Source organism: Erpetoichthys calabaricus, chromosome 2, assembly GCF_900747795.2.
Source record: "Erpetoichthys calabaricus chromosome 2, fErpCal1.3, whole genome shotgun sequence".
NCBI classification, from domain to species: Eukaryota; Metazoa; Chordata; class Cladistia; order Polypteriformes; family Polypteridae; genus Erpetoichthys; species Erpetoichthys calabaricus.
The window spans coordinates 211,881,670-211,898,455 of record NC_041395.2 but is presented as its reverse complement, the minus strand read 5'-3'; the positions used below and the strand labels follow the sequence as shown (position 1 = coordinate 211,898,455).

The window sequence follows — 16,786 nt, the reverse complement described above, 5'->3', positions numbered from 1 at the left end:
AACCCAAAATCAAAACTATCCCAGCACCAAATAAGTATATATACCTCCACCAAAAATAATCACTAGGAGCTATATACAGTAACTCTATATACAAAAGCCGCCAAAATCACAACTACTCCTCCAAATAGCTCAGTAGTGCTTACTCCTACCTCGCTTTTAGGTCCACTGACGAACCGTTGGCCGGTAACTCCTTAAATATAACCGGAAAGATTGTCCAGCCAATCTGCCAACACGTCTACCTCATGCATCTATCCCGGTAGACGGTAGCGCATTCTCGCCCCGGGCAACTATGTATTTAAAACCGAACCCCTGTGGGTCGCGCGTATGAACCCTCCGGGACAGCCCATGGCTATGCTGAGCTCAAGCACACCCGTTGCCGTCTCACCAGTAAGTAAAATCTTTTCTGTAACATTATGGGATCCCCATCTCTGACTCAATCAAATACCGGCTTTCTCTTTTAGGCGCGCCGCACTTTAGACCACCTGCACTGGACGGGCTGCGAGGACGCCGGCGTGTAAAAACAAGTAAAATCATTTCTTTAACATTATGGGATCCCCATCTCTGACTCAATCAAATGCCGGCTCTCTCTTTTAGGCGCGCCGCACTTTAAATCACCTGCACTGGGCAGGCTGCGAGGACACCGACGTGTAAAAATGAACACATGCGGAGGAGCCCGTACTGGCCATTATACCGGCTCCACGTGTGTCCAGACACACCGCGCCTCACAGCGCTCACCCGCTGGACGGCCCCGCGTTCCTGCGACAGCGCCCTCAACTTAAATTTGGTAATGCGCGGGCACAGCACAACGGGTGGGACGGCTCCAGACTTCACGACCCCGACGGCACTGACGCCGGGTGAATTACGACCCACCGGGACTATCAATGTGCGTGACGCACTGGCGCCCCCTCCAGGTTTGGCTCCAGCCTCGTACGTCTAAGACTGACCTGGACGGGTGCAGGTGGGCGACTTTTAAAGACCACTCGGGGTTAAGGAGAAGCTGCAAAGAAACGCATTGAATATCAGTAAATGAGATTGGGAGACATCGGCCTGAAGAAGCCCCCAGTAAGGCAGTCCATCCGTTCATTAGGGGTCCCCATCATAACACAATAAAAGGCGCTATATCAAGTGACAGAGCCAACGATTTAAAAGCACTGCCTCGCCACGTGGCCACTCTGTGTGGACAGTTGAAGGTGGCAAAGGGGGTGGCAGAGCGAATCACACAACAGGTAAAAGACGACAGGTGACACTCAGTATCCAAAGACACGCTAAAACTTTATTCCTGTGCACATACATAAAAACACAATCTGGAAAGCATTACAGTGAAAGGCGCTATAAACAAGCATAATCTTAGTAATCCCCACAGACTAAAGCTCGGACCCTGAAGGCTACTAGGGAAAGGCACTATATCAAAGCAAGACCGACCTGCATTTGGACCCCAGGATCTGCCGTGTGCCCCCTTCCATTCGAGCCGTGCTGGAGATGAGGGACTCGCACAGACTGCCCCTAAAACCTCAGCTGGTATCTGAAGCGGACATCTCGGGTAGGGTGCGTTAAGCCAATACCCCAGCGGGTCATGTCGGCGGCGGTGAACTCCTCATCAGGCCTCAGCAGCTCCAAATCAAAGTACGTCAGCATGAGGAAGACAAACTGCTTGAGCTCATTGGAGGCGAAGAAGCGGCCCGGGCACATGGAGACCCCGGCCCCCCAGGGCATGTTGTAGAACTTCAGCTTTTTGCCATCTTTGTAGAAGTCGGTCTTTTTGGTGCCCTGGGGCGTGAGGAAGCGGTCGTACTTGAAGATGTGGGGCTCCGGATGAACGCTGGGGTCCATCTGGGCCGCGACGTACGGAAAGAGAGACATCCAATCCCCCTTTCGAAGGGCGAATTCCCTGCCATTTGCCATCTTCAGCTTCATGTCTTGCACGACGGAACGCGTGAGCAGCGCAGCTGCCGTCAGCCGAAGCGTCTCCTCCACAGCGCTGTCAAGCACAGGGGTCCTGAGGAGCATGTCTCTTGTGAGGTCAATAGGTGGGCCTCCAGGGTAGACCTGCTGGCCAGTTTCCTTCAGGACCCTGTCCACCTCCTCCTGTACGGCCTTCATGGCTTCGGGGTGCCTCATGAGGTAAAAAAGCAGCCAGAAGGCGGAGGGCCCCGTGTTGCCCTGTGAAACAAAGAGAAGCACCAACATGAACCTACCCAGCATGGGCCGCTGTACGCCTCGCTCCTCCCTTTCTTGGCACTGCTCCGTCACCCATCGGCTGGTGTTGTCCTTCTCCCGCACCTTCTCCACAGACAGCGCCCTCCAGAAGAGCCTCTTGAGCCTCTCAGCCTCCATCTTACGTCTGGGGTGCAGCACGCCATAGGCAAGGTCGGAGACAAGTTGGTCGTACTTGCGGAACTCGAGGAACAGCTCCTCGGACTCCAGGCGGTCCTGCTCGTCCGCCTTCTGAAGGGTGCCCGCTGACTCAGAGCTGGCTGTGCCAAAAATAGCCAAGTAGCCGGCCCGGAAAACAATGTTGTAGGAGAACCGGTACAGGCTGTCCTCAGTCCAGGGGTTCGACCCCCTGGCCGAGCCGAGGCTGTGCAGCATCAGCTTCTGCAAATTGGTCATCATGGCCTGAGTCATGAGCTCCAAGCCGTCCCCCATCAGGTGCTTCTTAGTGGACAGCAGGGCCAGTTGGTGGTCTTCCTCCAGCGCGTGATAGCCAAACACCCTCCTGACCATCTGCTCTGCAAATATGCTGAAGTCCAGCTTCTCCTGAGCTTCCCTGACCACGGATCCAAAGGACAAGGGGTCCATGAGGAAGGTGAAGTAGCGCCCCCCAATCTGCACCGTGAAGATGTCGCCATGCTTCTTCTGCATCTTCTTCAGAAAGTTAACAGGGTCTCTTCGGAAGTCCAGCACGTGTCCCAGCCAGGGCAGGGGGCCTTTGTCCAGTGGGGGCTCTCCAGAGCGTCTCCTCCGGAAAGCTCCAAGGTAGTAAAGGGCACTGGTCAGGCAGAGGAGCAGCGCCAGCAGGAGGGCCATGTCGCCAGGGGTCCCGAGCAGTGGAATGAGAGGTCGTCGGGTGAGGAGGAATAAAGGGAGTAATGAGGACTCTGCCCTCACCTGCGAGCGGCACTCAGGGGCGTGGTCAAGGACTGAGAATTCAATATAAAGGGGAGGGGCTTAACACTAGAATTACCAGAGTCTACGAAAAAACTCGTAGATCCGGCCCATCCTAAAACCGTTCTCACTTCTCCGCCAGAGTCTTTGTCCTTTAAATGTGCCGATTTAGACGATGAGCAAGGAGCCGACTATTCCATCCCCCACCGTCGCAGAACGTTCACTAAGTTTTCATAGCTCATGCCTTGTTTGATTACCTGGGAGTGACTGAAGTGCTGGAGTTTTAGAGTGGAAATAGACCGTTATTTGGAACACATGCATTTCATGTGTGTTCCGTTTCTACAGTAATCTGTGTAAACATATTGTTAAAAGAGAAACTTTTTCATATTTTAGTAATACAGTAAATAGGCTCACCCGCCTTTTAAGGCGACCGACTTTTGTCCTCAATTTGTGTGCGATCCATGTGTACATCAGACATGTAAGTGCCGGGAATGAGAACATCAAAGTTCCCATTCATAACATCTCCCGACAACCTAAGTTTTTTTTATCCCCTCGAGTGCCTGTCCGAACTTGGAGTGTAGGACTCCATAATAATATACTTGAAACTCCTAGGGGAACAACTCTCCCGCTGCCATTAGCTCAGAAATGGTACCATAAGTTTGAGACTTTGACATTTCAGTGAGATACTGAAGCTCATTTGTATAAGAGATTCCTGACAGCATCATTGTAAATGGCTGAAACCTTGACCAATTACTTAAAACATGTCGTACGAAGTCAGCCCGAATCTGTACCGCTAAAGACAGTTTCATGCACTAAATAAGCTATAGATGAGAATAAGCAAGCACCATCTCCCCTGATATTTACTACGCGGTGAGGCATTTGTACTCCATCAACATTAATTATTTCCAAAGACATAATTTTGTCTATTTTTCCAGCGCATCGCGCACAAAAGCAAGGGAACGATGGGAGCACCAGAACTCTGCTCACATCGCGTCGCTTCGTACCGCAAGTGGTAAGTCTGTGATAAGCGGAATACCGCTACGCTTTGCACTCACGGGACGGAAGGACAATCCCGACCGCTTTTATATAGTATGATAATAAATGTAGGCATAAACTATAGAATGTATGAAGCCTGATTTCCAAAGATCAAATAAACACTTTCACAAAAGGTTCAAGAAATATACAACTGCTTCTGTAGTGTAGCGCTAAGATTTGCAGTCTCATATCGCAGTAGGCTTGTAGTTCCTCAGAGGCTTGAGTTCGATTCCCCGCTGGGGGGAAAGTGGTATATTTTTTTCTTTTTAACCTTCGCCGCTCTACCTGCCTGCCTGCAAGCGTCTGCTTTCAGAGCGGCGAAGGTTAAAAAGAAAAAAAGGGAAATTGGATGTCTCTCTTTCCGTACACCGCGGCCCACATGGACCCCAGCGTTCATCCTGAGCCCCACACCTTCAAGTACGACCGCTTTCTCACGCCTCAGGGCACCAAAAAGACCGACTTCTACAAAGACGGCAAAAAGCTGAAGTTCTACAACATGCCCTGGAGGGTAACGGGGTCTCCATGTGCCCGGGCCGCTTCTTCGCCTCCAATGAGCTCAAGCAGTTTGTCTTCCTCATGCTGACGCACTTTGATTTGGAGCTGCTGAGGCCTGATGAGGAGATCACCGCCGCCGACATGACCCGCTGGGGTATTGGCTTAACGCACCCTACCCGAGATGTCCGCTTCAGATACCGACTGAGGTTTTAGGGGCAGTCTGTGCGAGTCCCTCATCTCCAGCACGGCTCGAATGGAAGGGGGCACACGGCAGATCCTGGGGTCCAAATGCAGGTCGGTCTTGCTTTGATATAGTGCCTTTCCCTAGTAGCCTTCAGGGTCCGAGCTTTAGTCAGCGGGGATTACTAAGATTATGCTTGTTTATAGCGCCTTTCACTGTAATGCTTTCCAGGGTGTGTTTTGCTGTATGTGCACAGGAATAAAGTGTGCCGCCGACTGGTGTGGCTGGCCGTCTGCTCGTCTCTCTAGCCTATGTTTTAACTTTGTTTTTATGTTTTAGTTTATCCCAACGGCCACTGTCCAATGATCGTGAGTCTTTACTAAACATATTTTCTGGCTTGCTTTCCTCTCAATTTTCATCTCCTGGTTGGATTTTTTGTGAACCTCCACCTTTGTTTTATTCATCTCCTGACTTCTTCACCTGGACGCCGGTGTTTACCTGTATCAGTGAGTTGAATGCTCCTCGGAGACGCAAACGCACCTGCCGCCGTCGTGGGAAAAGAGCCGGAATTGCTGTTAAACAACGCCGAGTCAAGTCCCAGAGCTTTGATTCCCGATGCCTGCGAGTCGTCTATGACCAATCTTCTCCTGCTCAGGACTCCATCACTGGTTCATGGGCGCTGGACACCGGATTTAATGTCTCCATTTCAAGATAGCAACACTTTTCCTCGGCCTGCAATCGAGTAGTAAACACTGCTAATCTTCGCACGCTCAGCCGTGCTCACCCGTGCTCTATCAAGGCTGCTCTCTTGAACGTGAGATCAGTGTCTAATAAAACTTTTATTCTGCAAGACTTTATTACCTCAAATAATCTGGATTTCTTCTTCATCACAGAGACTTGGATTTTAAATGGTGACACTTCTTGTTTTACTGAAATGACTCCACCAGGTTATTCATTTTTAAACTCTCCTCGCCTGGGGGGGGGGGGGCGTTTGCCACTATTTTTAAAAGTATGTTGTTGTGTCGGAGCCATACAAGGGGTCCGTTTAGCAGCTTTGAACTTCAACTTTTCGAAGTGTGCAGCACCCCCTCTCTGCTGTTTGCCGTGGTTTATAGACCTCCTGTAATTAATGATACTTTCATCTCTGAATTCTCTGATCTCCTGGCTGATATCACCCTCTCTCATGATAAAGTTTTTATTGTTGATTTGAACATTCACGTTTGTTGTCAATCGAAACCTTTGGTCAATGACTTTGTATCACTTTTGAACTCATTTGATTTTATACACCATATTAATAGGCCAACCCACTCTCTGTCACACCCTTGATCTCGTTCTTACTCGTGATATTTCAGTGAATAATATTGCCTTATGTGATGTTTCTTTTACTGATCATTTTTCTATAATGATGGATCTGAATATTTCTGTTGATGTCCCGACTAATACCTGTCCTCCAGGCTGCTCGCGCTTCTTAAATTCTTCTATTATATCTGATTTTAAAACCATTTTCTCTAGTCTTTATGTGCATGACCAAAATAATGGTATCGATGATTCTGTTGTAAAATTTAATTCTTCCTGTAAAACGATTTTAGACTCAATTGCTCCGCCCAAGATACGCAGTAATAAGGGAAGACCTGCTCCCTGGCTAAATGAAAATACACGATCACTGCGCCGCGCCTGTCGATCTGCTGAACGGCGTTGGAAAAAAGATGGACTGATTGTCTCTAAACCACAGGTGTCGAACTCCGGGGCTGGAGGGCCGCAGTGGTTACAGGTTTTCATTCTAACCCTTTTCCTAATCAGTGACCAGTTTTCATTGCTAATTCACTTTTTTCCCTTCATTTAAATAGCCTTGTTTTTAAGGATTCAGTGCTCTGAATTGATTCGTTTCCTCATTAAGTGACAGCCAAACAGAAATGAGATGTGAAATGAGCCAACAGATGACCAGCTAAACCGGGGCTTCAAACTCCAACCAGTTTCTTAATGAGAAGCCAATGCTTGCTGTTAATTAAACCCCTTATTTAATTATTCTTTCTGCCACAGCAGATATTTCTAAAACTGATGATTTTATGTTTTTTTTTAAGAACACCGTCAAGATGTTTTGATGACCTGAGAGATCAGATTGAGACCTCCACCTTTCTCTGTTTTCAGATATTGTGTAATGGGCACAGGTGAGCTGGTCATGTGGCTGCTTGTTTCATGTCTCATTATTGTTTGGCCGTTAATTAAAGAAAAAGAAACAACTAAGGGGCCTGAGTCAAGTTAATTAAAAAGTAATTATCAGCAAAAACTGGGCACTAATTAAGAAGATGGTTAGAATGAAAACCTGCAGCCACTGTGGCCCTCCAGGACTGGAGTTCGACACCCCTGCAACAGATTTTTAGGACTTCTCTTTTCAATTTCCAGGCCGAAGTTAAGATAACGAAACAAAACTTCTTTGCCGATTTAGTATCCCGTCAGTCAAAGAATCCTAGGGTCTTATTTAATTCAATTAATGCAGCCATTCACCCCCACTCTGCAATGGGATTAAATAGCATTGTTCATTCATGTGACCAGTTTCTATCATTTTTTGTCAGCAAAATCGATACTATCCGCCGTGGCATTGTTCAAACGGGCTATGAACTTTCTACTGTTAATCATGACATTGTCTTAGAATCATCCTTTGATCTAGTCTCACTTTCACAGCTAAAAAGAACTATTGACACCCTTAAACCAGCCCCAGTCCTCTGGATATTGTACCACCACGTCTCTTAGTGAAGCCTTTGATGTGTTGGGCCCACCCTTATTAGCCATCATCAATGATTCTATTAGTTCGGGAGTTGTGCCCTCATTTTTTAAACATGCTGCAGTCCGTCCCAGTCTAAAAAAGGCAGAATTAGATCCTGGAGTTTCAGCCAATTTTCGTCCAATTTCCCAACTGCCATTTCTGGCTAAAATTTTAGAATTATTTATAATCAATTGGTTGATCACCTTAACTCCAATAATTTATTTGAGATCTACCAATCTGGCTTTAGGCGTTATCATGGTGTTGAAACGGCACTCCTGAAAGTGTTCAACGACATCTCCCTTATTACTGACTCGGGTGATGCGGCAGTCCTTCTCCTCCTTGACTTGTCTGCTGCCTTTGACACCATTGACCATGAGATATTACTGTTGCGGCTTGAACATCTTGTTGGGCTTAAAGGGGCTGCTCTTAACGGGTTCAGGTCATATTTAACTGGTAGACACTTTTCAGTGACTTTTAATTCAACTTCTTCTTCCACTGCTCCTCTTAAATATGGTGTTCCTCAGTGATCCATTTTGGGTTCTATTTTATTCTCCATATACCTTCACCCTATTGGAGCTATTTTTAGGAAATTTAACATTTCTTTTCACTGCTATGCTGATGATACTCAGGTTTATATTCCTGTCTGCAACTCTACAACAAATCAACTCCACAACTGTCTGTCTGAACTAAGATGGCTAATAATTTTCTTGATCTAAATCAAAATAAAATGGAGGTGCATATAGTTGGTCCATCAGCTAAAGCCCAAATTGGTCTTGGACTTCTCAACTCTTTCTCTGTCTTTTCCAAACCTCAAGTCCACAATCTTGGTTTTACCTTTGATAGTAACCTCTCTTTTGAGAAACAAGTAAATTCTGTAGTCAAGAGTTGCTTTTTCCAACTTTGTCTATTAGGTAAGATAAAGCCTTTTTTATCTTCTAGGGATCTTGAGATAGTTACTCATGCGTTTATTTTTTTTCGCCTCGATTACTGCAACTCGCTGTATTCTGGGATTAATAAATCCTTGATACACAGGTTACAGTTGGTACAAAATGCTGCCTCTCGCTTTCTGGTTGGGGCAAGAAAGTCTGACTCTGTTTCTCCAATATTAGCTTCTTTACACTGGTTGCCTGTCAGTTTTCGAATTGATTTTAAAATCTTGCTGCTAGTTTTTAAATCTTTACATGGGCTTGCTCCTGCCTCTTTATCTGAACTGTGTGTTTTACATCAGCCATCTAGAGTGCTTAGATCTTCTGGTCAGCTGTCTCTGGTTGTCCCTCGTACCAAGTGTAAAACTAAGGGGGACAGAGCATTTGCAGCTGCTGCGCCTCACCTGTGGAACACTTTACCTCATCACATAAAGGAGTCATCTACAATTGAACTGTTCAAAACAAGATTAAAGACTCATTTCTATTCACTTGCATTCCATGACCTTTGGTAATACTGATGGTTTCCTCTTTGTTATTATATAACATCTATTTTTTATGTATATAACATTACTTCTATTTATTATGTATTTTATTTTATGTTTATATATTTTATTTCTATTTGTTTTATGTTAATTTGTTTTGTTTTTCTTTTATTCTATTATTGTAAAGCACTTTGGCCACAGCATTACTATGTTGTTTTAAATGTGCTATATAAATAAATTGACATTGACAAAGTTTAGCATGTCTTTGGATGCTGAGTGTCACCTGTCGTCTTTTACCTGTTGTGTGATTCGCTCTGCCACCCCCTTTACCACCTTCAGGTGTCCACACAGAGTGGCCACGTGTCGAGGCAGTGCGTTTAAATCGTTGGCTCTGTCACTTGATATAACGCCTTTTATTGTGTTATGATGGGGACCCCTAATGAACGGATGGACTGCCTTGCTGGGGGCTTCTTCAGGACGATGTCTCCCAATCTCATTTACTGATATTCAATGCGTTTCTTTGCAGCTTCTCCTTAACCCTGAGTGGTCTTTAAAAGTCGCCCATCTGCACCCGTCCAGGTCAGTCTTAGACATAAGAGGCTGGAGCCAAACCTGGAGGGGGTGCCAGTGCGTCACGCACATTGATAGTCCCGGTGGGTCGTAATTCACCTGGCGTCAGTGCCGTTGGGGTCGTGAAGTCTGGAGCCGTCCCACCCGTTGTGGTGTGGTTTAAAGTGCGGCGCGCCTAAAAGAGAAAGCCGGCATTTGATTAAGTCAGAGATGGGGATCCCATAATGTTAAAGAAAAAATTTTACTTACTGGTGAGACGGCAACGGGTGTGCTTGAGCACAGCACAGCACAGCCATTGGCTGTCCCAGAGGGTTTATACGCGCGTGACCCACAGGGGTTTGGTTTTAAATACATAGTTGTCCAGGGCGTGAACGCGCTACCGTCTACTGGGATAGGTGCATGAGGTAGACGTTATTGGCAGATTGGCTGGACAATCTTGCCGGTTATATTTAAGGAGTTACCGGCCAACAGGTTTCGTCAGTGGACCTAAAAGCGAGGTAGGAGTAAGCACTGCTGAGCTATTTGGAGGAGTAGTTGTGATTTTGGCGGCTTTTGTATATAGAGTTACTGTATATAGCTCCTAGTGATTATTTTTGGTGGAGGTATATATACTTATTTGGTGCTGGGATAGTTTTGATTTTGGGTTTGGTGCAATTGTTTTTTTTTGTATATACACACACTTGTTTTTGTGCATTTTTTTTTCCTGCTGGAGGAGCGTCTTGAGCCAGGGACAAAAGAAGACAACCTTCATTATTGGAGTGTGTGTGAAGTTTTTGTAGGAGTGCACTGTTTTTGTAAATATACCATATTTTTCCTTTTTGTTTGTTTTTATTTATTTTTGAAGAAGTGCCAGTGTTGAAGGACTGTGTCTTAAAGCCCACCTGACACTACTGCATTTTGTTTGTACAGCACTCTTGTAAATAAACTTGCACCATTCACCCTTCAATTTTTGTCTGTGTCTCCTCTCTCCACTGATCCTGTTCGATTCATGAACTATCAGATGTCCAGAGTGTAGGCTGGGGCCACTTCCCACTACACGGGGTATTACATGCTGACACGGCGACCTGTCACTCCTCCGCCCGAGGGCCACCCTGCCTTCCCTTTGATTTTGAGTTGTTGTTCAGCTTTGACCCTGAGGAGATGGGCCAAGAAGCACAATGCACATCATGACAGCCCCCCGAGGCCTCACTCTGTGCCGGGGGTCACGGGCCTCGTCCCACAGTGTTTCTTGGATTCCTGATTTTTGGTTCGGTCCTCAAGAGGCCCTTTCTGATTTGCGTTTGTGTCCTCGGGTCTGGCAGTTCAGTTTATGGGACTTTTATTTGAAGTATTAAGATGTCTGCTTGTTCTGTTTTGGTGTTGACTCCTCTGAGTTTTTCATTTGAATTTTGTTGTTAATTCTCTACATGTTTTTGTGTGTTTTTATGCTTTTTGTGTTTGCAATTTTCCGGTTCGAGTTCTTCCAGCCGTTCGTCTGCTCAGGTCTTATTATTTGTTTGTTTCCATTGTTTTTTTGTTTTGTTCCTGTTATGTTTGTTTATCACGCTATGCCACTCGTACGTCTGGGTTTGGGTTTGGACTTTTGGCATCTCAGGGGCCCTGGTGGGCGTGTCCTCTGAGGTGGCGCTATGGGGTGAAAGGAGTTTACTTCCAAACCCTTTGAAAGCTCTCCGAACTTTTTTTTTGTTTCTTCTCCGCCGTCTGAACTCATCTCACCATTCTGGGGTTTGTCTGCTGGCCATGGCGTTGTCACTCGTTGTTGTGTGGAGGTTCACGGCGGTCCATCTGTCAGTCCGTCCTCTGCTTGTCACTTTCTACCCGACCACCCCTTTAATTAAATGCTGGGACCCTCTGATTTAAATCTGTCATGTCTTTGTCCTCCTCTCTCTGATTTGGGGTCTTTCCTATACCTGACGGTCCGCTTTGTCTTTGAGTGTATGAGTTGTTGCTCTCGTGACCTTTGACCTTGGGGATGCCCCCTTTGAGCTCTTGGCTCGTGCCTCTCAGGCCCCCTCAGACCACCCTGATCACTTCAAACTCCACTTCAGTTTAAAGGTGAGATGAACACGAACAGAAGGGAGACGCGGCCCCTAATGTATAAAAGTACAAAGGGGTGTGGGGGTCTCTTAGTGAATTATGGGAGAGTGTGGAGCGGAGTCAGGTGACACTCAGACCACCACTCAAAATCCATGAGTAATGCAGATGGCTACCCCCCCCCCCACCTTTGAAAACAGGGTTTGGTGGTCCTACCAGCTTTCTTTTCATTGGCACATATAATGCTGGCAGACTGGCATTGTCTTTTAAGAACCAGTAATGTGGCAGCATTCAAAGGCCCGGGGGACCAAGTAGCTGCAGTTGACTGCATTGGGCTAAACACCCCCAGAGCTCTGCCCAGTTCCAATGTGGTAAAAATTAGGCTGCTCAGAGGATCACCTGACTCGCATCACAAGTCAGCTCCGGGTACGTGGAGCTCCAGTGTGGAGACGCCGGACCCCATTGGAGGAGGAGGAGGAGCCGTTCTGGAAATGCTGAAAGTTAAGAGTGCCCGTTGGGTCTTTAATCAGCTGGCATGACACACAGAAATGTCTGCAGTGGCTGTGCCAGCCATCTAAGATGGGAAGAAATCAAACCTCAGTGTTCACATTAGCAGTGCACCATCTGTTGGAAAGTGCATACAGGAGTAAAATGCTCTGCATTTGCCCTTCCAACGTGATGGTCACTTCCTGCCTCTTTCTGCTTTGGTTAGCCACTTGGCTTTCTTGACGGTCACCACAAAGCACAATTTTACAGGACGGGGGTCTCCATTTAGTCAGTAGGAACCGCATGACAGCTCATGGACCACCATAGTGGGGCAAAGAAACTGAACTCCTCATGAACATCCATTGGAGTTTGAGCTGATGGCCCTGCTGGCAAAAGTGCAATGGCGCCTCTTAATACAACAACAACAACATTTATTTATATAGCACATTTTCATACAAAAAGTAGCTCAAAGTGCTTTACATAATGAAGAAAAGAAGAATAAAAGACAAATAAGAAATTAAAATAAGACAACCTTAGTTAACATAAAAAGGAGTAAGGTCCGATGGCCAGGGTGGACAGAAAAAACAGAAAAAAACTCCAGAAGGCTGGAGAAAAAAATAAAATCTAATACCATGAGACAGGGAGAGAGGTGATAGCTGAGGGCAGCAAGTCAAACCTCCAGTAGGCACCACTGTTGGAAATGTTCAGTCAGCCATGCAGCCCCATGAGGGTCACCTGCATGTTTGACAATGGCCGGGTGACCTCATAGCAAAGCCCTCAAGCGTCATGAAATATAGCGCCTTTAAGGCACTGACACCCCCCACATGCTAGCCCAGTTTGGAGTCATGTCATGGCGGTCACATTCAGAGAAGACATCTAAGAGAATGGACAGTAAAGTCCACCAGGGGGCACAAAGTGCCATCTAAACTGTCCTCATGTGCAAAATGGTAAGGGAGCGTTTAGAGGCGTCTTAAATAAATCAAAATAACCGAGGATGATGTGTTGGGGTACAAATACTGAGAGTGACACTACAGGGGGCCACACATTTGACGTGGAGGAGCATCTTAGGCTTTAGTCATGTAATTGACCTTTGGTCCAGTAGGTGGCACTCAAATGACACTTTGACCACCTTCATGCCAAGCCCAGTATTTCATTTCAGGGTGGCTGTAGACTGAGAGCCCACCTGAAAAGCCGACCTGAAAAGGCTGAGGGTCCTTCAAGCCCCCATGTGCCCTTCTTTGACTGAGGAGAGCCTTCTGTCTGGCCACTCTGTCACAAAGCTCAGCTCGGTGGGGTGTTGGGGTGATGGTCGTCCTTCTGGAAGGCTCTCCAGTCTCCACGCTGGTGGCCAGAGCTCAGCCGGAGTCACCGCTGGGTTGTTGGTCACCTCTCTTATCAAAGCCCTCCTCCCTCCATTGCTCAGTGTGGCCAGGCAAACAGAAGATCCCTCAAGGTGTGAATCACGGAGGCCATTGGGCTCTTAGGTAGCCATCTCCAAATGTTTGCCCCTCTCTAAGCTCTGTGGCCACTCCTTTGACCTCATGGCTAAGTCTCTGCTCACCTGGGGGACCTTCAGTTGACAGCTGTGTGTGTGTGTCCTTCCTAATCAGTCCAATCCAATGAGCTGACCTCAGGTGGACTTCAAACGCGCTGTAGAAACATCTCAATGTTGGCCAATAGAACAGGGGGCTCCTGTGCCAAAGCAGAGGGTCCAAGGACTTGTGTCCAATGGATAGTTTAGGTTTTGAGCTGTAAATTAATAAGTGTTTGCCAAAATGTCTGCAATTCTGCTCTTGGGGGTATTTTTCATACGTGGATTACTCGTTTAGCCGGATGTAATTGTTGACGATTTGGTGTGATCCTGGATCTGTCGGTTTTTCAAAACTCTTGCTGGATGTGTTGTCATAGCAACACATCCAAATCCTCAAACCTGCTCGGAGCAGGTTTGTTCGATGTAAACAAGGATTAGCTCACACACTTAATCAGTGTCCGTGTGTGGAATTCATTTAGTCATGACTTCGCCGTACATGAATGAGCGACCAATTGATCTCGGTACGCAAATTATAAGAAGAGAATCTCATATACTGTAGAGAGGGTTTTGCGCGATCGGCAAGATCCTTTATTACTCCCGGAGGAAATTCTTTTCGAAAGATACCGCATTAGCTGAGGGGGAATATTGTACCTCAAAAATTTATTAGGACTTTATATTCAAAGTCAAATTCTGCGAAGTCGGGCTCTCACAACCACACAGACAGTATGCATTGCTTTGCGGTTTTTTGCAAGCGGCACTTTTTTTATATGCTGTAGGCGATGTGCAAAATCTATCTAAAAGTGCAGTTTTTCCAGGAAATTCGTAAAGTCTGTTTGGCTCTGAAATATTTCCTTCGGGTTTTCATAGTGTTTCCTGGACACCTGCATGTGCAGACAATAAAAGAGGCTTTTCATGCCATTGCAGGTAGGTAATACACAGGCAAAAACACCCACAGTTCCATGAAGAATCTCACAATCAGCCTAACGTTCTCATTACCCAGGATTTCCAAATGTGATTGGGGCACATGGGACTGATCACAGTGGAGTTTGATTTGGAAAATGTACCTCTCCTCCTTATGAATAATCAGACAGTGTCTTCATCAAATATTTGACCTTTGTCAATATCTCATTAGTCAGACACAGGTTCTAGGGATATGACATTCCCTGCAACTGACCCAACAAAAAAGAGGGCTATATGGAACATATAGTTAGGTCCATAAATATTTGGACAGAGACAACTATTTGTCTGTATGGTTCTGTACATTACCACAATGAATTTTAAATGAAACAACTCAGATGCAGAAGTGCAGACTTTTAGCTTTAATTCAGTGGGGTGAACAAAACGATTGCATAAAAATGTTGCATAAAAACGATTGCTGCTTGGTCTTCTATGGTGGGCTTCGCCTGGCTGTTCTATCAGGTAAGCCCTAATGGCCGTCCTCAGTCTCCCCCACGCTAAGCCCCAGTGAAGTTACGCGGTCCTTCTCTTCTTTTATTTTCACCTAAAGAAATTTTTATTTTTTGGGGGAAGTACAGAGCAGAATTTAACAGTAGATGATATCACATAGTAAGATTTGGATAATTTTAGACTCCTCGAGACCTCATCCATCAAGCTGCCTCCCTCATTTGGCCATTCCACGGCTGAAACAGTGTTGGGCCAGCCAATCCGATGAAAGGACCCCTCTTTCCCACGATTCCTGCGATCCTCCATTAGGAATGACTTTACCTTAGGCAGGCAAAACAACTTGGCAGGAGGGCCGTGGCACCAAGTGCCACATTTGAGTACCGAAAAGAGAAACAGAATAGGTGAGGGTTAGTATCCAATTCTAACTATCATGTTACTTATGTTTCAGTGCTAATGACTGACAACAGAGATGCAGTATGTACAGTTAATCAGCAGCTCTAGTCAGGATATGCTAAACTGAAGTAGTGAGTCTTCAGCCGGGATTTAAAAGCTGAGACCGAAGGGGCATCTCTTATAGTAGCAGGCAGACAATTCCACAGTTTAGGGGCCCTGTAACTAAAAGCTCGACCTCCCATTGTTATTTTATTAATCCTTGGAACCATAAGCAGACCAGCATCTTGAGATCTTAATGTGCGCTCTGGTTTGTAAGTCATGATAAGTTCAGACAAGTAAGCCGGACCTCGGCCAGTTAATGCTTTATATTTTAAAAGAAGGATTTTGAAATCTGCCTTAAACTTAACCGGGAGCCAGTGTAAGGATTTAAGAACTGGAGTTATGTGTTCATATTTTCTTGTTCTTGTAATAATTCTTGCAGCCGCATTTTGTATTAACTGGAGGCTGTATAAAGAACAGTTTGAACATCCAGTGCACACCACATTGCAGTAGTCAATCCTACTAGAGATAAATGCATGAATTAATTTCTCAGAATCCTGTTTATTTAGAAAGCACCTTAATTTCCTAACATTTTTAAGATGGAAGAAGCATGTTTTGGACAACTTTGTAATATACACTTTAAATGACATGCTATATTCAAAGATAACTGCTAGATTGCGGGCTGATTCAGTAAAATTAATTGGGATTCCAACTGAATTAAATGATGACAAAATATTGTTATGATCAGCGTCATTCCCTCCAACAATTAACATCTCTGTTTTATCTGTATTTAAAGACAAGTAGTTCTCATTCATCCACTCCTTTAATTTGCTAACACAACTAATTAAAGACAACATTGGAGAAACTTCATCTGATTTAAATGAAAGGTATAACTGGGTATCATCTGCATACGAGTGAAAATTAACATTATGTTTCCTAATGATAGATCCCAGTGGAAGCATGTAAAGTGAAAACAGTCAAGGTCCCAGTACTGAGCCCTGCGGGACACCATATTGAACTTCTGTGTATAATGATGGAGTACTGTCAGCACATTTCTGTACATATTGGAATCGATTTGATAAATAAGAACTAAACCAAGCGAGCACGGTGCCTGTAAGCCCAACATCATTTTCTAGCCTGTGTAGTAAAATAGAATGGTCAATGGTGTCAAATGCTGCACTTAAGTCCAACAACATAATTACAGTGGACTTTCCTTCATCAGAGGATATCAGAATGTCGTTTACAACCAGCGTTAGTGCCGTTTCTGTACTATGACCAGTGCGAAAACCAGACTGAAATTTCTCAAATAAATTGTAATGCGTAAGGTGTGACTGAAGCTGA

General features: G+C 45.6%; 1 protein-coding gene across 1 annotated transcript; it reads right to left on the bottom strand.

Moving 5' to 3' along the window:
- Window positions 1-1,267: 1,267 nt before the first annotated feature.
- LOC114644340 (5-beta-cholestane-3-alpha,7-alpha-diol 12-alpha-hydroxylase-like) lies at window positions 1,268-3,060 on the bottom strand. Its single transcript, XM_028792481.2, has one exon. It carries the CDS (start codon window positions 3,025-3,027, stop codon window positions 1,504-1,506), a length of 1,524 nt encoding a protein of 507 aa, XP_028648314.2. The 5' UTR covers window positions 3,028-3,060; the 3' UTR covers window positions 1,268-1,503.
- Between the last annotated feature and the right edge of the window lie 13,726 nt (window positions 3,061-16,786).